The sequence below is a fragment of the Pyrgilauda ruficollis genome, unplaced genomic scaffold, assembly GCF_017590135.1.
Source record: "Pyrgilauda ruficollis isolate IOZ18807 unplaced genomic scaffold, ASM1759013v1 scaffold47, whole genome shotgun sequence".
NCBI classification, from domain to species: domain Eukaryota; kingdom Metazoa; phylum Chordata; class Aves; order Passeriformes; family Passeridae; genus Pyrgilauda; species Pyrgilauda ruficollis.
The window spans coordinates 3,639,266-3,665,072 of record NW_024526266.1 but is presented as its reverse complement, the minus strand read 5'-3'; the positions used below and the strand labels follow the sequence as shown (position 1 = coordinate 3,665,072).

Sequence of the window (25,807 nt, the reverse complement as noted above, 5' to 3'; positions counted from 1 at the left end):
CAAAAAGCTCCAAACACTGGAAAAATCTATTTTGGGCTAAACTAAGACAGCAAAGCGAGAATCTTGCACCTTGCAAGCTGCAGAGGTATTTTATGAGCTCCCCAAAATATTAATAAGAAGCTGAATATCCTAATGCTCTTAGGTAAAGCAGCTTTTAGGACTGCAGTGTCCTCCGTGGGGGGAAGCTCCACTCTGCTCCCCCTTTCTCCATGCCCACTCACACCACTGCAAGTCATTGGGATAATTCTTACAAAGAAAATGAAGGTCAGTTTAAAGTACCCTCTCAGCTGTAGATTAAAAAAAAAAAAATCAAGCTAAAAATAACTGTTTTGAGCAAGACAGAAAAGACAGAAGAGCTATTAAGCAACTTTAAATTGCCCAGCCAAGAGTGTCCAAAGCTTGGACAGAAGTTGGCAGAAAACAGAGAATAGATCTCTGTAACTCCTGAGGACTTTCTGTGCTCACCCTAATATAGATATATATATTTTAAAAAAATCCCAAAACATTTATAAACATCACCTTAACTATAAATTAATGTTACCCCACATATATACATTTAAAAAAACCCCAAAATATTTATAAATATCACATTTACTATAAATTAATGTCACCCCACATATATATATTTATATATGTGTGTGTGTATGTGTATTGAAAACCCCAAAACATTTATAAATGTTAACTATAATGAATATATTGGTGTTTGTAGGAAGTATTCACATTACTTTAACAATAAATCACAATTTTAACAAATAATTTGCACAAAGCTTTGTGTGGCTTTACTCCTGCTCAGTACAATCCCATTTGTGTTCTCAGGACTGCATCCACAGCCCATTCACACTCCAGAACCCAAAGGCAGAGAGCTCCAACTGATGAAGCTGCAGTCCAGCCAAAATTATTTCTGCCTAAACTTCTGTGTGGTTTTAGATACATTTCTATCTAAAGATCCTACATAAACAAAGTCCTTACAGGGGGATAGATCAGTAAAAATAGGGATTTTAACCCTTCTCTCTGGTTTTGTCCAAGAGATGGTCTGCCAGCTCTTCCTAGGTCAAACATTTCTAACACAAAGAGCACACAGCATCAGCAAATACACAAATTTCTTCTTGGCCAACTCCCCAAACACAAGTGACGTGGCCCTGCTGGGTGCCTGCCCTCCAAGGCAGCCTGGAACCCAACCAAAGGCCAAAAACTAAAAATCTCAGCCTCACTTCAGCCTTTCAGAGCTGCCCAGCCAAGGTAAGAACGTTCTGCTCCACCACAAGCAGAGGTGGCCGTGCCCTTGTCCCCAGAGCCCTCCTGCTCTCTGGTGGGGACAGCTATGGGTGCATCAGCATCAGTTCCATTCTCAGCACTTAGAAAAAGTGCTTCATGGCTCTCAACTTCATAACTCTTCCCATTTTGTCACTCTTAATATTTATAAGACATGCAGGAAATGATTGATTTTCCTCGGACCCCTTGTCATTCACAGGTGCTTATCTCCTGCGTGTAGGGGGCAATCAACAGATTTACAACAGCCCATAAAAGTTGTTACCAAAAGTACAGCTTCTTTGTGTGTGATCATTTCTAATAACTCTCAGGCATGATAGCAATTACTGACAAAAGTCAGCCTCTGTTAATAGAGTTTATCTCAGTTCATCATATATCCTTTGTCAGTGGAAGCATTTTGACAAGCCTGGGGTTAATTAAAACCAAGAAGACAATAAAATACACCTAATCAAACATTACAGGTACAGAAATCAATTAGCAGATTTATGGCACTTTGGAGCCCTCTATAACGTGCAAAATTCAAAGAAACTGTCAGTTCCATCCCCCCCAAGACAGTGTAATTGAATTTCTAATTGAAACTATTTTTCAATAGGTAACACAATCCGCAAAGTTTGATTTGCATTAAAGTGGCATCTGCAAAGGAGAGAGAAATCTAAAAAAAATAAAGAAATCCCAGGCTGCTCCTGTTATTACCAGCAATAATTATTATTATTATTTGCATATTTAACATTTTGCTGAAGCCCTTTAGAGTGGCCAAGCCTTTTGCCAAGACAGCTCTAAACAGAGATTTTTGTAGGAAAAGTTCATCAGGGTGAAAAGCAGGGGGAAGAAGATTCAGGGTGGGCAGAAATGGGAAATCAGGTGGGCAGAAAACAGTTTGGGCCTGGTGATGAGCAGAACAGAGTCCAGGTGATGGTGGTGCATCCTGAAGGGATGGACACTGGGACCAGAGTGAGGCACAGAGCATCCCGGCAGGGGGGGAACAGAGGGACAGAGGGACAAGCTGTGTGCTGGGGGATGCTGCTGAGAGCCTGGGGACATTAAAGTACCTTCACTGGGAGGTTTGGCTTTTGTCTCTGAGTGCAAATCTTCACACAGAGCAGTTGCTGGCAATTTGGGGGCAGTGGCCACACCCATCTTCACAGAAGAATTCAGCAACTCAGGTCAGACTTTTCAGGAGATCCCCCAGCTCCAAACTAGATCTCGACAAGAATAACTAAATAGGTTTTAAAAGGCCAGAGAAACAGGGTTGTTGCCCAGAATTTCCCTCTGAAATGCAACGAGACAGAAAGCACAGGCTATACTGCCTAATTGCAGTCTATATTATCTATACTTCACACTGCTTCATTTCTTCTGCTGCTTGTAAGACACAGCTAGGAGCTATCTCTCAGTAATTTACTGGGAAATGGGAAAGACTAGAAATGAAAAGTCAGGAGAAATGAAGACACAAGGTCAACAGAAAGCTTTCCAGCACTTGCATCTCTTTCAGTGCAGTGAACCAGATTAACCTCTGATTTCAGCACTCTGATATCCAGAATCCAATATAAACAAAAGCATGGTATTCAAAATGAAATATTTGCTGAACTTGGAGTAAAATGTTCATTAATTTTTCTTTTTAATGTTACACAATGAAACAAAAGGGGAAAAAATTAAAATTGGCTTTGTTGAAATATTGCAAGCCCAAACTCCATTTTGCTGGGTCCTGCTTTGTGAGAAGCTCAGCAAGAATATCAGCTTTTAAGAACAACACTGTGGACAAAACAAAACAGCAAAGAGAAAAGAATTAGTCAACAGCAAAATCTGGTGATTTTCTCCTGTTTTAATGAAACTGGGCAAATGCACAAGGCTCTCAAATTCCACTCAGTTCTGTTTTCCTGCTGTCTCAGCAGCATCTCATCTGGAAGAAAAGCACCTGCAGAGAAAACATCTACAGGAGCTTCACAAGGCACCAAACCTTGTCCCAGAGAGGAAGGGCATTCCCAGGCAGCTGCCTTGGCAGGGTAAATCAGCAAGCAAGGCACAGGGATCTGCTCACAGGGAGAACAGCCACCTGTAACAGTGATGGACTTTGCAGAGGAGAGATCCCCCGCGTTAGCAAAGGCAGCTTTTCATCTGGATAGCACTCGCTGTGAAATTAAATCCTGGCACATTTGGGAAATGGTCCATGGAGAGGTGATTAATTCTATTAGAGGATGTGGAGGGAACTCATTCTTATTTCCTTTGTTAAGGAACAGAACAGAGGTCCAGAATTCAGACTGTAACAGGGCAGATCCTTGAAATTGTCACTGCCAACCTACACTGCCCACCATTTAAACTGCTCTAGAGGTCCCAGATGGCAAGGAAGCATCACCTTATCATCAACTCCATGAAGGGAGACATTTTCTGGTTCCATTGGGGTTTGGGTTTTGGTTTGGTTTTTTTTTTTTTTTTCCCCTGTTGTGGTTGTTTGTTGCTGGAGTTTTTTCTTAGTTTAGTTTATTTTCCTTCTTCATCTTTCATTCCCTTCCACTACAAGTACATCTTTTTGCTTACGCTGCTCCTCACACACAATGCTTGTTCCAAAAGAATTGGAGGATTTCTGGCACTGAGAAATCAAACCTTTTCCCTGGCCATCACCAGGAACAGCTCTCAGTGCCAGCCCCCACTGGAATTTGCTGCTAAATCAGAATGAAAAAGGCAGCAGGAGTTAAGAGCAAAAGCAGGTGGGGTTGGGGGACCAAAGGGCACATCCAGAGGGTTCCAGGTGGGCTGATAGGTGAGAATTGAAGGTTGTGGTGGAGGTTTTCCTGCTATCAGCTTAATTCTCTCCTGCTGCAAGTGAAGTTTAATTTTCTCCCTCTGCAAGGCTTGTCATTACTTATCCCCCAGATCACGATTTCCCAGTTCTTTCCCCATTCTTGGCTTTTGAAATGCAGGCTGCAAGGCTGGATACATTTTGCCAGCCTTCACCAAGCAGCACAGAGCAGTCATATCTCTCCCCCGACCCCACAACTTGCTCCTGACACTCCTATTAATGCTTCCAGGAACAAGATTTCTGTTTAAAGGCACATCACTGACTCACTTGTCTGTGATTCACTCTGAAGCCAAACCCTTCCCTGCAGTACTGCTTGCCTAGGCAGCTGTTTCTCATTTTTTTAATCAGATGTTTCCTCCCTAAAGGTAGCATTTGTCATGAATTTCATCTTATTGATTTCTAACCATTCCTGCTGTATAGATAATATTGAACTCAAAGCCTTCTCTGCAGACTTCTGGTAAACTCACACCTCACAGCATCTTCCTGAGGCATTGCAAAGGATTATTTCCTGTATGAACCAAGATATTCATGCAGGAGAACTGAACTCAGTGCAGGGAATTTGCAGAACTAGGGGAAATTTTTTTTTTAATTAAAAAAAAAATTTAAAATCACTTCTTGACAGTAAGCCAAGGGCAACTGTTCTTTGAGAAATGTTCTTCCAATAAATAAGTGTGATCCCACTTGCTAAGCAAATTGAGTTTATGCTGATTTTACAGCGGTGTCCTCAAGGAGAACAACTGCAGTCAATAGAGGCATTGCACCAACTGCCCCTTCCCTACCCAGCCAGCAGCCATGCAGCCCAGAGGAAAGATTCCCTTTGGATGACCCCCAGTCCAAGGAGAGAGGCTCAAAATGCCTCCTTGTCCCACCCAAACGATCACAACTTGCTCCTTCCTATCTGGAATTTCACAAGCCTTCAGAATCCCAGGGGCACAGACCTTTCCACATTCCAACCCGGACAAAAACTCTGGGGTTTTTTTTAACTTTATTCCATAGAATCACAGCCTGGTTTGGGTTGGGAGGGACCTGAAAGATCATCCATGGCAAGGAGACACCTTCCACATCCCAGGCTGCTCCAGCCACAGCTTCTCTGGGCACCCCGTGCCAGAGCCTCCCCACCCTCAGAGGGGAGAATTTCTTCCTAACATCCAATCCAAATCTCCTTTCTCTCAGCTCAGAGCCATCTGACAGCAGCACAGAGTGCCAGCACAGCAAAGCCTGAGCAGCTGACACATCTCCACTGACACAGGGCAGGACAGCTCAGACAGAGCCAACACGTGCTCTGCAATATGTTCGCTGCTGCTTTCGAGCGGCACATTACACCGATGCCCCATTCAGAGGATGTCAGGCTGTGTTGGCACATGGTCACAATGTGTTGTTACATGGTAATTTTCCCCTCAGCCCAAATATCTGTAGCTTGCATTCTGGCCAGCCGCTGCAAGGTAATCCCAGGCAGAAAGAGAAAAAAAAAATCCCAAATTTGTTCCCTATTGAGTCTGTGTACAGCATAAATCTGTCTCGTTTTTTCCCCTTGTGTTTCAGCTTTTTGCCTGGCTGCAAGGAGGCAGAGGTATAAGAGGAATACATTAAAAAATTCTTTCTTAACACCAACTGCAAATTCACCTGTCTCCTCAGTGCTGATACATTTTCCTTCAAAAGTTTGCATCCTTTGACATCTTTGCAGTCCCTCCGTGTTCCTGCTGCTGTTTCTCAGCAATAGATAAGAAAACTTCAAAACCTTGCTCTGCAATAATGAGATTCAAAAGAAAAGATTTTTTTTCCCCAATCTTTCTACATAAAAAAGGCCTGAATCAGAGCCCAGCAGTGCACAAATATTACTCATGTCATTGACACTAAGAAAAGGGGAGCTGTGAATAAAAAATGTTAAAAATGAACACAAGGAGCATTGTTTGCATATCAGAAAAATTAATCTACATAGAGAAGTGTAAGAGCTTGCAATTCAGAAAGCAAAGAATTAGGACAGCCCAGCTGAGAATAATTTTCTAGCCAGTTAATTTAATTGCATAAATCATTCCTTTGTTAGCAATAAAGAGATATAATTAAAATGAGATTGCTTCTCATTTCTATTCTCTGGAAACTAAAGGAATTGATTTTGGGGAAAGCATTCTTCCAAATACCAGATCGGCAAATTACATTTACCTTTTTAGAAAGGCGAAATTATTTTGCACTAATATCATGGAGGGTTTAATTAATTATAGATCTGCCATATGATCTTAAAGAAATAATTTACTCAATGCCCACAGAACAGAAGTTTGTAAGTGAGTGCATCCCTCTGATAGATGGTGTGCAGATTTTTACAAACAGGTCACAAGTTGAACAGGTGGCTGTCAGGAGAAATCAGAGGGAATATAATAAATGTTTAAAGAGAGGGGATGGTTTGTGAAGAGATAATAAAGCACTGCTTCCTATTTATTGGCACATACCTGGATTACTGGTCTTTGAACCCCTCTGAATTGGTTTTCTTTTAAATATTGTAATGATGGTTGTTTTCCAGTCACAAATCTTCAGGGCTCAATAAGCAATAACAGGTTAATAACAGAACAGTCAGAGAGGGGAAAAAAAAACAAACATAAAGCCCACCAATTAAACAGAATATTGCTTTTGCTGAATATTGCAGGGGTTGGTCGCTGCCAGGCCCCTAACAGGGCTGTAAAAACACATCAGACAGAAGAAATCCTTCCTTGTGAGGGTGGGCAGGCCCTGGCACAGAGTGCCCACAAAGCTGTGGCTGCCCCTGGATCCCTGGAAGTGTCCAAGGCCAGGCTGGACAGGGCTTGGAGCACCCTGGGACAGTGGAAGGTGTCCCTGCCATGGCAGGGGTGTTGGAACAAGCTTTTAGGCTCCTTCCAACCCAAACCATTCCCTGATTCTATGACAACATACTCAGCATCCTTTGGGATCCCTGCCTTCTCTTACCACCCTCTCTTTGTAACTACTTACCATACAAAAAACCCAGAAACTGAGAAACTCTGCCTCTTCCATCCCATTTCCCCTCTGCAAGGGCAACCCCTCTTACAGAGCCTGCTCAGAAGGCAGGGAGCAGAATCCATTTCCTCTCTGCTGCACCAGGACGGGGTCTCACATCCACTCTCTCCACTTCTCTCCCCAAAACAGACACTCCTTTCTACATTTTTGAAAGCAGTAGCCATTTCATGAACATTTGTGGCGCTGCCCGCTCTCCCAATTGTCCTTTTTGTCAGGCCAAAGCTGCCACCCTTCCTCCACAAGAATGTCCCCTGCCACCAAGGATTCCCACTCCCCACAGCTGGGGCTTTTCAGCAGGCAGAACACCAGGTACCAATTAGAGCCAGGCTGCTTTGATGAACTCTCCAAACAGTCACAGAAAGTCTTCCACAGATCTCAGGCAGAGGCTGCCCAGGATCAGCACACCTGGCAAGCCCTCCCTGCACACAAAAGGTGCCTCTGCCTCCTAAGCTCTCCCTTTTCTGTGTGCTTTGGAGCAGAACAGGAGCAGCCTTGGCTCAGGAGCATCATTCCCCATGGAGACCACCGTGGTGGAGTGACAGCACACCCATCAGCAGGGACTGTGCTGTGGAGGAGACAGGTAAGGCAAGAAAAGGGCTCTGCATGCAAGAGTTAAACAGCAGATAGATTAGATCTCATCAGCTGAGTTTTCCAGGAAAAGCATTGTGTTGCTATGGAAACCCCAACATAACCTGGGTTTTCCCTCCTTTTGTTTGTTCATTTTCTACAAACACTGGCCTCTCCCAGTCCTCCCCAGGTGGACTTGCAGCTTGCAAAAACACTGATTTTTTTTTATTTTTTTCCCCCTCTAATGCCCATTTCTCTTTGCAAGTACATTTTTCAGTGAGTGCCTTTCCCAATATCACTGTCCCAGCCTCCAGACTCTCCCTTTGCAGTAAGGACTCTTTAATGTGCTGCCTGTTAGAAACTCAGCTCCTGAGCTGTCCTTTCTTCCTGGGGAAAAAGGGACAAAAGCCTCATGGTAATTAAACTTTTCAGTGAAAAATCGCACGGGAACTCCTGCAACTGCAACTTTACCTTGTCACATAGTTTCTCCATTTACAGCATCTCAAGAAACAGCTTTTCCTTTAGAAAAAGGAATTTTGCAGGCAACAAGAATTTGGATGTTCAGCTCCAAGTTTTCCCTGGTCTTATTTTCCAGGTATCTCCAGCCATGTATTTTACTGCATCATAATAAGGATTGCCTTAACGAGCCTGATGGAAACATCAAGAGGATCTTTCCAAAACGTGCCCTAGCTACAAGAGACCTCAAGACACAGGTGCATTTATCTGCCAGATTTCTTTACTCTGCACCTCACAGCCTCGTGATTTACACACACTTGAGCCTTTCACACTCCCTCCTAATTCCCCTGCACAAATAACAGGGAACAGACTCCCAAATGCAGGCTCCTTCCTCCAGAGTAGCTCCTACTTTGGCAGCATCAAGGGTCACCTCTTTAGATGGAAATATATGTCAGTAAGTTTGAACTTGTAGCTTACCTGCTCCTGACTGCTCCTAGAATATATGAGTGCTGAAAAGCTGTTATCCTGAAGCTGAAGATTCAGCAGGTTTTCCTTTGGCTTCCTCAGCAGAGCTGTGGCAGGAATGGAACGTGAATCCAGGGCCACTCTCCGTGCCAACATCCCCACCAAGTGGCCAGCACACCAGCTCCTCTTCCAGCTCATCCCTCTGCCCCAGCAGCTGAAAATATGAAAATACAAACCTGGCTCACCTACTCTCACCTAAAACCTACAAAATCTGACTTTTGAGACGGCTCTGAAGATCTTTCCAGCCACGGTCTGGTGTAAAGGCAAGAGAGGAGTGATAAAGAGATTTCCTTCCATCCTTTAAAAGGTGTCTTGTTAACCCATTTCCCCACCTTAGCCACTATTATTTTTTCTGCTTGCAGAATTTAAAAACTTGTGTCCAGATAGATTGTTAATAACTCCACTCATTTCAAACAAGTGTGGCCAGCCACAGCAGCATGGTGCAAACTTGCTACAAGCTTTATGTTGTATATGAAACACTGAAGTACAAGCAAAAAAAAAAATTAACTACACTTTTAAACAGTAGCTAAGGCAGAAGATTAGAAAAAAAAAATACAAAACCAAAAAAAAAAAAAAGAAAATTTTGACTAACAGTGCCCTCTTGAGGGAAAGGGAGCTGTATTTCCTCAGCAAAACCCTTCTCCTTTCCCTGCTCTCCAGGCCACACTAAAGTCCCCCCACTGCCTTGCCATATGGTTCAAGGTGGGTGGAAGTTTTTGGCAAGCAGCAGTAGGAATCAACTCACACCTAGGAATCAATTATCTCTAGATAAATCATACCTTAGTTATGTTTTATTTGTAAGTAGTCTAGGTACAAAGAAGCAGCAGTGAAAGCACAAGAACCTGTTGGAAATACAAAAACCTGGAAATCAAGTTTTTCTTTCTTCATGAATTGCAGCCTTTTATTTTACCCAAAATCTCTGAGAGCAGGAACCAGACTCCAGCTTTTTCTTTGTCCTGCAAATTCCTCATCACTGGGATACACAAACATCATCTCTCTAGCCTAAGAATCTTGGCCTGCTGATTGAAATAATCCCCTGCAGTCTGTTGGAAGTTTTTGGGAATCTCTTTCCCCAACCAGTCTTTATCAAGAAGGAAATGCTACTGCAATATTTCAAAGTGCACTGGTGGCACTTGGGGACAAGGGCTTACTGGTGGAGGGGGCAGTGCTGGGTTAATGGCTGCACTTCATCTTGGAGGGCTTTTTCAACTTAAACAATTCTGTTACAGTGGAGAAAAAAAAAAAAAAAAAACAACCAAAAACTTAAAGCAAAACTTTAGAAGGGTCTGATGCCTTCTTAAGAGCTCTAGAAGGAACAAGCAGCTGCTCTTCCTAACTGACTTGCTAGCTGGTAAGAGATGAAGAATTAAAATTTGAAAGATGGCTTGAATCATCCTCCTTCCTTCATCACAAAAGACTGCTCATAGCACACGTTCCTACAAATGTGCACAGCAACATTTTTCAGCTGAAACCTTATGCCAAATCAGTTAGGGAAGTGGAAAGACCCAAGAGAAAATGGTTTAAATATCTTTATATCAACTAGTGTAAAAATTAATTTTATTTTTTCCAAATAATGAAAACCACTCTCAAGTTAAGGTACAAAACATCAATCTACATTTAATAGCATCCTGACACAGACTGATGAACACAGATGAAGGTTCAATACCCCACAAAGCAGACACAATGAGTTCAAGCATTGACAGGGAGTGTACTGTTAACTAAAATGATATTAAAATGGTATTTCTGAGTATTTACAGTTAGAAATATTTATGATGAGAGCAACTTGGCATTTAGATGGATGCTACTGCTTTGTCAGGACTTCATCTCAATTGAATAATGGTGGTGGAGCATCACCTGTTACTGACTTATCCTGAACATTTCAAGCCAGACCAAGGCACCAGGTGTTCCCAGATCAAAGTTTGCAGAACAGTTTCTACAAATGGAGGGTTCTGTCTAAAATGTTGAGCAGTTTGGTGATAGCAAGACTTGCAATATTACCACTAAAACCAGGTGCAGATTGGAACACCAGAAACTGAGTGTTTTCTTATCCACATCAGCAAGCTCATGACATCAGGATCAGCCTGGAAAGCTGAACGTGTTCTGACATGGTTTTGGAGAAAGCTGGATTTGCCTGGAATTATTGTCCCTCCCCTGCAAAGCAGAAGCTCTTGAGTTGAGCAAGAGCACAATGAAAAGTAGAACACAAGTTCAGACAGGCTTAAGAAGCATTTACAGAAGATTGAATGCTGAACAGCCCTTCCCTTATTTCATCAATTTTTTCTGCTCTTGAGGCTGCAGAAGTCTTTACTGCCTTAAGGAGAGATTCATGACACTTGTCCAATACAGCCTTCAAAATTAGGTGTATTTCCTGGAAAGAGAAAATGAAGAAGGGAAAAAAAAATTCCATCAGCAAAGTTAAATCTTTGTCAAGCACCAATGTCAAGTGAGTGGACTCAAATGATTACAGGGGTATCTCATCCATAGCTTAAGAAGCAGCATTTACAGAAAACAGGGAATCACTTAGAGATTCACTGCACTGTCCACACTACAACAGGAATGTAAGAACATTTTGGGGGTAAAAAAAAAACCCTCACCTTGGCTTTTGCTGCTTTTTCTTCAGCATCATCCTTCAGCTGCTCAATTTTGCCCTTTTTCTGTTTGATTTCCTTGCGAATGGCCATAACTTTGTCATACACAGCACCCCTCTTCTCCTGGACTTCGTTAAAATGTCTAAAGGTGACAGGAAAAAAAAGTTAGTACTGAGCTTTTTGGCTCATTCCAGATTAAACTGAAGCCCACCATGAGCAAACCTTGCATTTTATGAGCATAAAATCAGCAGCTTCCAGAAGCAATGCTATATAGAATTTCCTTTCTCAGAAATTGATGTGATTTTTAAACCAGAACAACTTAGGTACAAAAAGTGAAACTCCTACTTAGCAGGAGTTGCACCTTCCCACCTCAAGGGAACAGTCAGGACATATTTTTTTATTCACCAGCTAAAACTCTTTTCTTCAACCAAGGTTACCTCCCTTCCCCTCTTGCTTATCAAAGCATTTAATTTTATCAAGGGAAATACCTGACACATTAAAAACAGAAATAGGCAGCAACTTTCGAAGAAAAGGAGAGTAAGATGATGTTGTTTTCAGTGCTAAATTAAAAGCTACTTTTCACAGAATCATTTCAGTTGGAAAAGACCTCTGAGATCAAGTTATGAACACCCCCTTGTCACTTTGACCATGGCACTTGGTTTCTCCTTGAACACCTCCAGAGGCAGTGATTCCACACCACCCTGGGCAGCCCATTCCAAGGTCTAATCACCTTTCTGTCCAGAAATCCCTCCCAATGCCCAAGCTGTTTTCCTCCCACATAATCTCCTTTAGCTGGTACAATACACTAAGTGCCATTCTGCACACCACACAAACCTCAAGCATGGCTAAATCTTACTTGACTCTCAGCCATGTGCAAGCAGCTCCCTTCCACCACAGCCAATAATGTTCCACATTCCCTTTTCTCTCTATCTGTGTAGATGAAAATTGTTTAAAAATCAATTTTCTCCCTAACAGTTCAGCACTAAGCTCACAGTGAAGCCAGGACCTTCCAGGGCTGCAGTTTGGTGCTGCCTTCAGCATATGGGAGGAAGGAAGAGGGGCTGAGAGGCTTTGATCAAATGACACTTTTCCTTTTGTTTTAGAAGCATCATGTCAGGATAATGCTCCTCTGAGATGCGAGCCCCATTTCCCCATGGGTCTTGAACATCTTTGATAATGAGCAAAAGTGGCAAGGGAAATTATGAAAAATTCATGAAAGGCAAATGGGGCTTTGTTGAAGTCTGATAAGTTGGAAAATTATCCCAATGTGACATTCTCTTTAAGAAGATAAAAGAATCAAGAATAAGCATTATAAATTAAATTAGTGCTCCAATAAAAGAATTGCTGTCAAGTCACATTGCAATTATTGATTTGAGACCCCAAATCCCTGCCTGCAGCATTACTGGTCTTCATACAGAGCTGTCCCACACTGCTCATTTTCCCCTCGCTGCTAAGCTGTGTGTTTGTAGCAGACATGGACTTTGGCAGCACATAACAAAGACATAAAGCAGCATCAGGCAGAAGCATCAACTCCTCCATACTCGAGCACAGTGCACTTGTGCTGCTCAATATCTTCACGCATCTTTTTGAGCTGGATCTCAGCTGTAGCAAGCTTCTCGTGTTTTGCAGTGACCACTCTCTTCAGGGACATTTCATCTGTCTTGGCCTTTTTCAGCTCTACCTGAGCACTCTCGAGTTGGTCCTCCAGATTTCTGGCCTAGAGTACAGAAGTATAGAAATAAATGAAATAGAAATAAATTAAATGGGGGTGGGAAATTATCAAGACAGCAGAGCCTGTAAATGTGCTAAGATTACAATTAGCTGGCTGCTTTTTCAAGGTTTGATTGCCAACTCCTTATCCCAGTTCCCTGGTCTTTCTCTGATTATAAATACATCCAAATGGACAAGACACCCTCCCTCAGGATGACTTTCAGAAGTGACTGTGACTTCTGCTATGGGTTTTTGCCAAGCCTCATTTGAACACATGCCACACAAATACCCAAAAAGACTCCATACAGTTTTTCAATTGCTCCTAACAACTGCATTCTCCCAAAACCTAGTGGCAAATAGCAAGGGACTGTATTGTGACAAACATTTCATCAGAGAATGTCTGGCTTAGTAATATTAATAAATTTAAAGGCACTTAAGGCGTGACTCTTCCTGAAGTAACAATTTTTTATTCTTAGTTTCCACTCTCAAGGCAGAAGAAACTCGATTTCACTTTTCTTTTCCCATCATTTCCTACCAACAACCCCAAGACAGCTCCAACTATTTTAGGTCAGGTTTCTATGGCAACAAAGGCTTTGACTATTCAAAGTGGTCAATAGCTAGTGCATAGTACATTAGCTAGTGCCACCCAGCAAAGCAGCAGCAATGTTTTACTGACATTTTTAAGAAAGAATTTGGAAACTTCAAAACGCCATTCTGTACAGTGAAAAGGAAGGAGGGGAACATTGCTTAGACATCAAATTCTCCCTAACAGGGTATAATTTGGATAATACAGACCTCTGATGATACACTGGCCAGTCTCTCCACATTTTCTCCCTGTATTTCCATCTTCTTTTGGTATAACTGCAATTCCACTTGGCACGATGGCAGAACCTCAACTACATCTCTATAACCTTCATATTTCTCAGTAACTTCTTGCTTTAAAGAGAAAAAAAGAGTATCAATAAACAGCTTTAGAGTTCATTTATATAGAATTAAAGCATATTGAACTTTGAACCCTCCCCTCATTGTTACAAGACACTAGAAGTAATATTTAAGAGGTAGTGAAATGAGCTCTTCACTTAATAAAAAAATAATAAAAGAGAGGCATTTATTTGGAAGCACAGAAATAAAGGTGACATACAAGTGTTTTACACTGAACTGATCAGTAATCAGCTTTTTCCAAGCTTTCAGAATAAAAAGCTGTGCAGTGAAGAAATTCTACACTGGTAAAATCAGAGTTATGTAAAGCTTTGTACCTGAAATTACAGCAATTGAGTTTACACCTTTGGAACAAAAATAACCTTCAGAGGCAAAGTGCAAACCACTGAAGCATGAGCAATCTCAAAGCACAAAAATGCATAGATATTATAATGGAAAAAAAAAAACCAAACCAGAAAGCTAGGAGGGAACTCAGTGTTCAGCATATTAGTGAAGACAGCCATCAATTCCAGAAACAGTGAATGACAACAGAAGCACTAGGAAGCACATGTTCTAAATCCAAAGATATTTGGGAACTGACAAAATATTGTCTCCTCTGCAGAGCAAACAGCCAAACAGGTATAGATTCAAGAGTTCAACACCTGGTTTTACAAGTGACTACAATCTTGCTTTTCAAAAGGGAAAACCAGCCCATCAAAAAGAAACCACCCATCAAAAATAAACCACCACCTCTACCACAAATGTTCAATTTTCTGAGGCTGTGATTTCATTTCAGACTAACCACTGTCCTGCTGGTGTTTCACCATCACTCAAGAAGCAGTTCTAGATAATGGCAGTCCAGTAAAACACACTTTTTCTGAACACCTCCTTGTGTGGACAGAGGAAAACCTCACCTTAGATCTTTTCAATTTCTTAATAGTCTCTTTCATCATCTCGTTGTAACTTTTCCGTTCTTCTGGACTCTCCACAATTTTGGATTTCAGCTGCTCTTGTTCTTCTTTCAAGGTAGCCAGAGACACTTTACACTCATTCTAGTTAATGACACAAACACTTCCAATATTAGTGATTAGGTGAACAAAGAGAAATTGTGTAGCAAGTTTTGCCATGGTCTTGTGACTAAGGCAGGTTCTTTGGTGTGTAGGCATTCCTCATTAGGAAGTTCTAAAAATAAATTCCTCTAAACAGCATTAACATTCCAAATCAAAGCAATCAACAGCCTATTTTGCTTCCCACATTTGCTTACAGGGGTGCAGAAGAACAGCAGTTAACTGGTATTTTCCACCAAGAGCCTGCCAGCTAATCCTAGAATGGTTTGGGTTGGAAAAGATCTCAAATATCATCTCATTCCAACCCCCTGCCATGGGCAGGGACACCTCCCACCAGACCAGGCTGCTCCAAGTCCCATCCAGCCTGGCATATTGCCAAAAGCTCTCTCCCTTAGAGCTCCTGACCTAGGGATACTGAGGCAGTGACTGCAGCATTCCAGAGCCAGCTCTATCACCCCGGGAGGTGAGCAACAAGTTCAAAAACTCCTGTTCTGCCTCACTAGCCCACTCTATGCATGCAAGATAAAGCCACAGCACCTCAGAGGTCCAGATTTCTAGTGATTTAGTTCCAAGAATAATCTGATCCTAAAAAGAGAGATGATCTCTCAGTTGATCTGCAGCCAGCAGCCACACAGAGGTGTACTCACCAGTTTTTGGGTTCTCTCAGCAATATCTGTCTTCTTTTGAGAAGTCACTTCTTGCAAACCTGTCTAAAAACAAAAAAAAAAGCACCAAGCTTTCAACAAGCATCTCTACAGCTGCTACCTGCCTTATCCTTCTATCATAGATCTGTCCACAGGAGAAATCTCATTTATGGGTCCTTTGGAGTGCCATAACCCGCAGAAAAAACTGCAGTCTGTAAGACTTCAAAGCCAGGAAAGGACAATATTGTCACCAACACCACTGGAAGCACTAGGGAGACAGCCAGCAGTGGGTAACTAGGAATAGGGATAAGAAATTGGCCATCCCTATTCTATTCTATTCATCCCTATTCTCATTGACCCTGGCAGTTATTATACCCCCATAACTTTCTTTGCCAGGGGCTCTGTTCTTCAAAGAAAAATATAATTTAATATAAAGTCCCAAATAATAGTCAAATGCAAGGTTAATAATGCTAATAAAAGAGACATGACTTGACAAAGCAAAAATATCCTGACCATAGATTGTTATTTTCTTTCTCCCAAAGAAGCTAAAAGAGTTATCTATGAGACCTGAGAGGCAAGTTTCCACTGCTGAAATGTTACCCCTGCAATTAACCCTACTCTTTTTGCCAGGCATTCCCTTGGGTGACCCTTCTTGGGCCTCATTTCTTGCCATGGCTCACCTCCAGTTCCAGTTCTTTGAATTCAAATAGAAAACAAAGAGGAACATCCCTGTGTTCCTGTTGGAAGTGTGATGTACATCTCCCAAGTCATTGCAGAAATGCATTTCAAAAAAAAAGAGTCAACTATACCTTTGTATTCCCCACATCTGATTTAAAGCACATTTCACATTCCTTACAGTGAAACAAAGAAGGGTCCAACAGCATCTTGCTAAAATGGCCATTGTTTTAAATCAGAAAAGTCCCTTTTATCCACTGAGTTAGAGGGAAGGGAATAAAATCAAGAGAAGAGAGGAACCCACAGCAGGTTTTCAGAGAAACACAGAACAAGGTCCTACTTGTTTCCGACGGTAGTCCTGCCTCAGCAGCTGCTCCAGCTCCCGAATGTTCTCTGTGAGCTGCTTGATCTCTGCCTCATGTTCAACTGGGACTGTGCTGAGGGAAAAATAAAGATATTGGGCAGTTTCAGCACCATTATAGTCCAGTCAGAGTACAGTAAATAAAACAATCACTGTCTCCACAGAGTTTACAGACAGTAACTTCAGTAATCAGAGCAAGACAGTCTTAAATGAATGTATCTTATTTTCCTTTGCTTGTAAGATTTTGCAGTTGAAGCATACTCTAAAGAGCTATTTTGGCAAGAAGTGGCACAAACATAGAGGACTAAGTTTAAAGATCATATTAAGGAAAGCATGAAAGTACAACACTCCTACCAATTTTGGTGGTGACTTTCATTTATGAAATTTGCATATTACCTGTCATACAAATAGCTTATATTAGTGCAGCCCTATCCCAGCTAGGGAACACCCTGTGTAGCACACACCAAGAGCAGCTGTCAGAAAAAAAAAACCCACTTTGTTTTGAAAGCTCTCTTGGAAACCAGCCATTCCTTCATCCTATTATCCACAAGCAAAAACAAAATTTAATGGTGCAAAGACACAGGCAGTAGGGCTAAATGGCCTGAAAAACAGAGATTGTGGCAAACATGTCAAATAACTAAGGAAGACAACTTTACTCATCTATTAAGATGAGCTTCCTCCAGCTGTTGAAGGTATAAAGACACATCACTAAAAGCTAAGTAAGAGCAAAAAGTTTCTCCACATACAAATACAGGATTCCTTCAATGCAGCCATACACTGTAAAGCTTTTTGGGTTTTTTTTCTCTCCCAGCAGGAAATAAACCCCGTCAGCTCCCACTCATCAGACTTGTGCTCCAGACTCTTCCCAGCTCCACTGCCCTTTTGTGGACACACTCAATGTCCCTCTTGCAGTGAGGGGCCCAGAACTGGATGCAGCACTCAGGGTGTGCCACAGGGGGATGGATGGTCACTGCCCTGGCCACACTTGCTGATACAGGCCAGGTGCCATTGGCCTCTTTGCCCACACTGCTTGCTCTTGTTCAGCTGCTGCCAACCAGCACCCCCCAGCTCCTCTCCTGCTGGGCCACATTCCAGCCCCTCTTCCCAAGCCTGTAGCACTGAACCAAGTTATTATGACCCAAGAATGGGGCTCTGCACTCAGACTTGTTGAGCCCCACACAACTGGCCCACTGATCCAGCCTGAGCAGGAAAGGCAAGCAGTGCATCTCACAGTGCTGACTCCTCACACTCACTTCAGTTTCTCCAGCTTCAGTGCTGCCTCCCGATTCACAGCCTCCAGGTGTTGGTTTTTCTCCATAGCTAATTTCTGCAAGTTAAATATTTAATTTTAGAGAAATGTGGTTTCTCTCTGGGCTTTTATTAGAGCCTTGCTCGTTGTTATTTCAGGTGAAATGCACCATCTCTGAACTACTTTGGAATGAACTACATTCAGAACAGCAGCCACCTACAACCCAACTTTTACACCTAACTTTTCTCAAAATGATACAAGGTCTCAATCCTTCACTTACCAGGCTGAAGTACCCAATAAGTTATTGGGGGGGAAAAAAAGCCCAAAAAAACCACCTTTCAGTAATATCCTAAGTAATAATCAGTACTTTCCTGAATTGCTTTGTGACATTGAACACCCCAACATGTTACATAAACCTGAAGTTAAACTGCAATCTTCATGCTCTTAGTTTTAGGTTAATATCAGTTAAACTTTTATAGGCATCTGGAATAAATCAGCACCTAATCTTACATAGCTCTGTTGCAGCTCCAGGTAGACCTCACGCCGGAATTCCCTGAAGTTCACAAAGTTGAGGATGCCACTCAAGAAGCGAACAGTCCTCTTGGTCTCTGAAACAGGAATTGCAAGAGCTCACTGAGCTGGTTTCCAAAAGCATTGCAATTGCTTCAAAAAAGTTGGGCCAAGTGTAATTCAAGGAGACAGAAATTACAAACCACAGTCCAAATTAGTTCTTCCCCCAATCAGCTTGCAAAGATTTCAGACTACACAAAATCCAGCACCAAGCTGGTTACCAACACTTAGTAATTCTGTGTAATTTAACAAATGAATAATGGCACCTGGGAGAAAAGGCTGTTAACACACAGCCTCCCATTCAAACAGCAGCCAGGGAGAAAGAGTGTCAGTCTTGAACTACAGCTCTGAAGAGAGAACCTCTCTGTAGCTATCAGCCAAACTGAAGGCAGCAATTTGAACTGCAGGGACTTTCTGTCTTTATTCCAAGAAAACTTTCTGAAAGATGATTACAAAAGCTTTGAATTTAGACAAGACAGGTCCAGAAGTGAAAGATTTCTTCAGAGCAGCATTTTCCAAGTTGTCTGTGTTGTGGCAGAATCACAATTGGGTATTGAAAGTAGGGGAGCACTGACAAGAGAAATCCTAAAGCATTCCAGAGCTGTCAGGGTAATTTTCATCCCCATCTATTATTACATTGTTATAAGCATGTCAGAGTTCATCTCCAGACCAGCAGTTCAAGAGATTCACAGCATTCAAAGCTGTCCTCAGTTACTGACCTGCACCAGCCCACGTAAGGAACAAGAGCTGTCCACTAGAACCAGCTTGTTTAAGGGTCAGAAGAGCAGCCAGAAGGACACTTCTCCACACTAGATGCCCATCTGGCTATGCCCAAGGAGAAAAAGCACCTGGAACACCAAGCAGCACCCAGGAAACACAAGGATTACAAGGCACTTGCTTACTTGGGTTTAAAACATCAGCGATTTGGAAGTCACTGATCCGGCACATGGGCAGCAAGCGCTCCCTGCAAGGAGAACAAAACACAGCCTCAGATGCAGTGACTGACTCAGGTTCTGTGGCCAAGGCTCTGTTCTTGTCCTGTACCCATCTGCTACAAAATAGATCTTGTCCTCTCATCCCAGAGCATTTGCCCAGCAAGCACAAGGCAAGCATCTTCTACTTACATGTGAATATACAAGTTACAGACAGGCAGAAAGCCTTCATGGATCTGTGGGTACATTATGTCAACGTTGAGGGGCATCTAAACAGTAAAAAGAGTAAAAAAAAAGAGAGTCAGTGCATAAGTAGAGAATACTTAAAACAAAAATTATACAGCATTTTCCACAGCATAAAATAATTCCAATGGATTAAGAACACTGAGGATGATCTTCCCATCCAGTGGGAAGAATGAAAAATGTCAACAAGGAGTCAACTATTTTAAGGGTCAACTTTGGCTGGAAAAGACAAAAAAATACAATAATAACTAAAGCAGCAACATTACAAACTCTGGAACTGAATCCAAACTCTGTTTTAATTTGTTCACAACTTGTGCAGCACAACATTATACAGCTACCAGCAAGAAGCTCCTTCTTTAAGCACCCCAAAACTGACACACTCAGCTGCTTCATGAAGAAGTCAGGAGGAGAATGTAGTGGTACACTGTCTCCTTTCTCTGACATTTTAAACCTCACAGCACAGCATGGCAGGTGCTGGTACTGCCTGGGAAGAACAGAGGTACCTTGTGCACATAATGCTCTTCCCTTTCAGTTTATCCAGAAAAGCCATGAAACAAAACCATTTACTCTCACTTTCAAGAATCAGTTCTTGCCTAACAGAGACAGTAGGTAAATTAACTTTGGGTATCAGCCTCTCCTCATTTTCCCCTCAGTTAATGGAGGAGTGGAGGTGATCAAGTATCAAAAGCAACGTTTACATTCCTTCCAGGTCAGTCCAACCTCCTCCAGCCATGGCCAAAGGCAGGAGTCCAGTATGGATTTTCAAGGCATGGTGTCCCTCCAAAAGCTTGTCCACTCCCTCCTGGACCTTACAGACATTTCTGGCACCCTCAGCATCCCAAAGAACAGGTAAAGCCAGTATCCTTTTCCTTTCACATCCCATCACCCCTGGCACAGGCAGCCCTACCATGTAGGCGTGCTCCAGTCGGATCCCACACACTTTCTGCAGGATTCTCAGGTAAATCAGGTGTAAAACGTCAAGCTGCAGGAACAGAGGACATGAGTCAGGATTCCATATGTTCGATTACTCAGGGCTCCCAGGCCGGGCCATGAAAGCATTCAGCTTTTAACACATGAAGGCTGAATTCACTGACCAACCAAGACAACAGAGTTTCACTCTTAACATTTTTCAGTTCAAGCATTATTTGTTGATAATTCGGTTTCAAGGGGCAGCAGACAGCTTGGGCAATTGCAGCCCTGAATGTGTATGCCAGGCATTGGTTTTCATTACACTGCTGCTTGCTGAGCAATTTCCAAACCAAGCAATGCCAAAAACCTAAAAAAGGTCACAGAAATTATAATCCTGTAGCAACGAGTGCCTTTCATTAGATTATTAAAATGAAGATGAAAAAAAACCACTTACAAGCCAAACAATTTTTCATTTATAGCACTAACCCATGATCAATTTTGCTTCTTAAGAACCATCTACACAAGCAGGGCCAGACCCCTCTCACCGCAGCTCAAAACGAAGCAGCAGCACCAGGAATCACTCGGAGGCATCAACTCCGCTTCAAAGCCGCTCTTCTTCACTCGCTAACGCTAAATGCTCAGGGTGAGGAAAGCGGGTGGAGCAGGGAAGGGTTTAAAAGCACTGAATGGATCCGGCAAGATGTTGGAACTAGACGCCGTGGCTATTTTTACCGAGTTCCCGCAGGAAGGCGGGCCGTGTGCTGCTGGCGACACCACGGCGCTTCCCGGCGAGGCCCGAGGAGAGCCCCGAGACCACTCCGAGCCCTCCCCAAGCCCGTTCCACCCAACCCCGCGGTCACCGGGCCGGGCCAGCGCGTCCGTCCCACACGGCAGCCAGCGGGCCACGGAGCCGCCCCGCGCCCCCCTCACGCACCCTGGGGTTGCCGAACACGTCGCCCTTGACCAGGTTGCGGGCTTCGGCGCCCTCCAGGATGTGCGAGCGGAGGTAGCTGATGATGTCGTCGGGGCTGTAGCGGGGGAAGGTCATGGTCTCCATGGCGGCGGCGGGACGTGCCGAGGACACGGCGATCGCGGGGACGCGGCAGTGACACAACGGCGGCACCGCTGCGCGCCCGCTGCTTGAATCCGCCGCTCCCCGCCCCCGCACCCTCGCTGACCTATCAGAGATCGTATCGTCATCGTGAGGCGGGGCTTAGCGCGTTCCCGCCCTCTCCTAACCTATCAGCGGCCGCGCTGTCGCTAGTGGGCGTGGTTTTGCCGGCCCCGCCCCGCCGCGGCCGTTGGCCATGAGGGGAAGGGCGGGGTGAGGCGGCCGCGTCCCGCTGGTTCTGTCGGGCGGGGCTGTCACGGCCTCTGGAGGAGTCATAAAATTCCTGGAAGGAGCGTTAAAGTTCACCTAGTTTTCCGTCTGATATGAGCAGGAACACCTTCCACTATCCCAGGTTGCTCCAAGCCCTGTCCAACCTGGCCTTGAACAGTTCCAGGGATGGGGCAGCCACAGCTTATCTGGGCACCCTGTGCCTCATCAGCTTCCCAGGGGAGAATTTTTCCCTAATATCTACTCCAAACCTGCCCTCTTTCAGTTTAAAGCCACTCCCCCTTGTTCTTTCATCACCTGCCCTTGTAATGAGTCACTCTTCCTCTTTTCCTAAAACCCTTTAGGTGAGGTCTCACCATAATCCTCTCCAGGCTGCACAGCCCCAACTCAGCCTGTCCCCGCACCAGAGTTGCTCCAGCCCTCTGAGCATCTTCATGGCTGCTCTGGACCCACTCCAACATCTCCACATCTTGTGCCGGGATCTCCAGACCTGGACACGCTACTCCAGATGGCATAAAACCTCCTGGCTCCTGGAAGGAGACAATGCCAGCCCAGCATTGCACAGGACTCTTGCCTAACCAGTACCACCCCCTGCAGTGTGACACCATTTCTGACAAAATTTGGGCTGTTCACACTCTCCCCACAAAGTTCCGATGCTCCCACACCACGCACGGCTTCCTGCACCTCCACTCAGCTGGAAGCAGGTCAGCAAGGTCACAGCAGTGTCCCCGAAAACAGGCAGCTTCTGCAAGCCACTGACATCACGGAGGTGTCACCTGGCACCGAGTGCGAGACAGAGACGCTCCAGCCACTGTTCTGCACTTGCCCATGTAAAAGCCAGGCTCGGTTTCCAGCTGGGCACTCTGCCAAGGGCTCAGGTGAGCCACAGAGTGCTTCCCGACAGCCTTGCAGCCGGACACCTCCTCGGCATGGCTGGGAGGGCAGCGCAGCTGCCACAGGGCTGCTTGCAGTCCATGAAAGGCTAAGCGGCCTGGAAGGTCTCAAACCATGTCTCCTTCAGGTAGCCCATGGTCCCTGAGCCTCGTGTTTCTTCTGGGGATGGCACTGCAGGGGATCAGCTGCCCGAGCAGGTGTAGCTGTCAGTACCTGGAGGTGAACTGCACTGGGCAGCAGTTGCAGGAGTTTCCCGTGGACATCCCTCTGGATACCAGGCAGCTGATTTTGGCAGCAAACAACATCTCGTACCTGCCGGCTGTGGAACTGAGCTTCCTGGCTGATTTGGTCTATCTGGACTGCAGAAAGAACCTCTTGGGGGATGACCTGGATTTCACTTTCATTGGCGTGGCCAGGCTTGTCTATCTGGACCTCAGCTTCAACAACCTCACACAGGTCACCTTCAGCACCTTCTCCCACCTCCTCAGCCTGGTGGTACTGAAGATCTCAGACAATCCCAACCTTGTGGCCATCGAGAAGGATGCTTTTGCCAACAATACCTGGCTAAGGCACCTGGATGTGAGCCGGACGGGCTTAACCTTCCTGGACACCAGCACTGTCCGGGACTTGCCCAACCTGAGGCTGCTGGGGCTCAGTGACAACCTGTGGCACTGCAACTGCTCCTTTTTGGACTTCATCACCTGGATGATGGAGAGTGATGTGCATTTTCCAGGTGAGGGCTGTGTGAGCACAGATCTGTGTGGAATAGACAGAGCCCTCTGTTCTCCTTCCCAAAAGTTCAGTTCATGGGGCTGTGCCACTGCATGCCATTTTCTGCTGTCACACAAACCAGGGATGGGAGCAGCTGGGTTACACACATGAAGAATCCCTCTTGTTCACATCCTCAGCCAGGGAGGTGTAATGTACAGCTGGGACACCGCTGCTTCCCTAAAACACCTGGATCCAGCCTCAGGTGTCCCTGTGCCTGCACAGCACCCCATGGCTGCAGCGCCAAGAACGAGGAGCCCCACAGAGCTCCAGGGAGATGTGCACTGGAAAAATCATTGCTCTGAATTTCCTGCCTTGTCTCCACCCCAAAGTCAGCTGTTGCCCTTCATATTGAGAGATTCTATAACTGGGCCTTGGAGAGGCCGAGGCAGGGCAATCACCAGTTCCCTTTCCCATAAAAACACTGGTCCCAAGGGTGATGTTTTGCTTTGCAGCTGCAGCACATGGACTTAGCTTTTCCAGACTGGAAAGAGACACAACACAGCACACATGAACAAGAAAATCTTTGGTTTCAGTAATGCAGGGCACAATGGTGAGAGAGAGCCGCAAGAGAGAAATTGGTTGGGAAAGTCTGTCCACTGAATAAGAAAGGACCACAAAAGAGCCCAAGGGGAAAAAAAGGAAGGGCAACTGGAAGCTGGTGTTAGGACAGAACTGAATTAAAGACGTCTCAGTGCCTTTATTAGATGTAGTAAGCTCCTTATAGACAATAAAGGGTTTCTTTTTCCACATACAGGCAATTATGGAACAGTGGAATAAAGTACAGCTCTCAGCAGTGAGACTGGAGATAACCCTCTGAACCCTGCAACAGGAGAATAAAGCTCATTGCAGGCTGTTGGGGAGGGGAGGAGGAGGAAAGGCAGCCTTAAACTGAGGGTTGTTCCAGGCCAAAGGGATACTGGGACAGAGCCCTGGAACCTGCTGCAAGCAGACCCCAGCCTGGCCTTTAGCAAGGCTCCTGACCTTCAGAAATATCTGTGCATCAGAGTTTTGAGCTCAGCCTGGGGGCTGACACAAAGCTGCCCAAGTTTGGATGGATTTGGGTAACAGAGAGATAAAAGCTCTTCAGTTTTACTCAGGACCAGTAGCAAGATCAGCATGAACAACATACTCAGCCACATCCACTACAGTGTAATGCAATAAAAATCCCCCATGCCTCGCTCCCCTCCACCACTCCCATTCCATCCCATGCGTGGAGCAGTGCTCCCTTTCCCTCAGGCTCTTCCATCCTGTTCATCAAGCAGTGTCCCCACCACAGTGACCGTGTCTGTGGGGTTCAAAACCTGCAGAGGATGGCTGAGGGCACACCCTGCACCACACTGATCCTTCACTAACTTGAAAGGGAGCAGGCAGCACCTGTTTTATCACTGCAGATATTGCAATATGACAGGGTATGGTTGTTATTTCAGTGGAACTGAATCATTGATGAGTTGCCTCTGCTTGCTTCACAGAGCAGGTAAGGCTGTGCTTGACTGCAAGCAACCCTCCTTGTCAAACCCACAGCCAACTCATTATTCCAGCATAATTTAGGCTGTATCACTTCAGAAGGTGTTTGAGATTTAAAAAAATAACACAGGTGTTCCTATATGAAGCTGAAAGTGCTCAATCAGCGAGATGAGGAGGGCAGGGACAGCAGTTTGCCACAGTTGCATAATCCAGTGGGCAATATAATCCTGTGGAGCCAACACTGCAAAAAATACTCTAGCAACCTGGGAATTGTGGTTTGGCAAGGATTTAGCACAGGTTTGGCACGAGTTTGGATGTCAGATTTTACCCAAGCCAGTGGGGGGGGGAAGGAGGCCACAAAGTCTGCAGCTATTTTTCAGGCTTTTAGCAAGCACTTCCATAATTTTTCTACCAGCACTCCTATTCATTAAATTATGATACAGGCTAGAGAGTGCTGCTTCTGCTCGTCTCTCTGCAGATACTGACAACATCACCTGCTACACCCCAGCAGGGCTGCGTGCCCTGAGGATGCCAGCAGCAGAGGCACAGCTCCACTTCAGCTGCCTGACCCAGCTGCACAAGCAGGATTATGTCTTTCTGGGCCTCGTTGGCTTCTGCATATTCCTTGCTGGCACCGTGGCAGCCTGGCTGGCCGGCGTCTGTGCTGTCATCTACGAGGCCCATGCCTCAAAGGGAGAGGAAGAGGAGGAGGAGGAGGAAGACACAGCCACTTAGAACCAGCCCTTCTAAACTCCCATTGTGGGAACCAAAGGCAGGCCCTTCCTGCCTGACTTCCCATGTTGTCCCACCCTAGATCTTCTTGGGTTTTTTTGGTAAGTGAAATAAAACTGCAAGA

At 44.6% G+C, this 25,807-nt stretch overlaps 2 protein-coding genes across 2 annotated transcripts; one reads left to right on the top strand and one right to left on the bottom strand.

Moving 5' to 3' along the window:
* Positions 1–10,207: 10,207 nt before the first annotated feature.
* NUF2 (NUF2 component of NDC80 kinetochore complex) lies at positions 10,208–21,540 on the bottom strand. Its single transcript, XM_041478936.1, has 13 exons — positions 21,418–21,540; positions 20,482–20,556; positions 19,524–19,600; positions 19,302–19,363; positions 18,340–18,437; positions 17,834–17,907; positions 16,560–16,656; positions 15,548–15,610; positions 14,748–14,885; positions 13,711–13,851; positions 12,747–12,922; positions 11,212–11,347; positions 10,208–10,985 (listed from the first exon to the last, which is right to left on the bottom strand). The coding sequence occupies exons 1-13, from the start codon at positions 21,538–21,540 to the stop codon at positions 10,836–10,838; spliced, it is 1,410 nt and encodes a 469-aa protein (XP_041334870.1). The 3' UTR covers positions 10,208–10,835.
* Positions 21,541–22,630: 1,090 nt separating this feature from the next.
* On the top strand, positions 22,631–25,686 carry LRRC52 (leucine rich repeat containing 52). Its single transcript, XM_041478942.1, has 2 exons — positions 22,631–23,449; positions 25,430–25,686. The coding sequence occupies exons 1-2, from the start codon at positions 22,831–22,833 to the stop codon at positions 25,684–25,686; spliced, it is 876 nt and encodes a 291-aa protein (XP_041334876.1). The 5' UTR covers positions 22,631–22,830.
* The last annotated feature ends 121 nt before the right edge of the window (positions 25,687–25,807 follow it).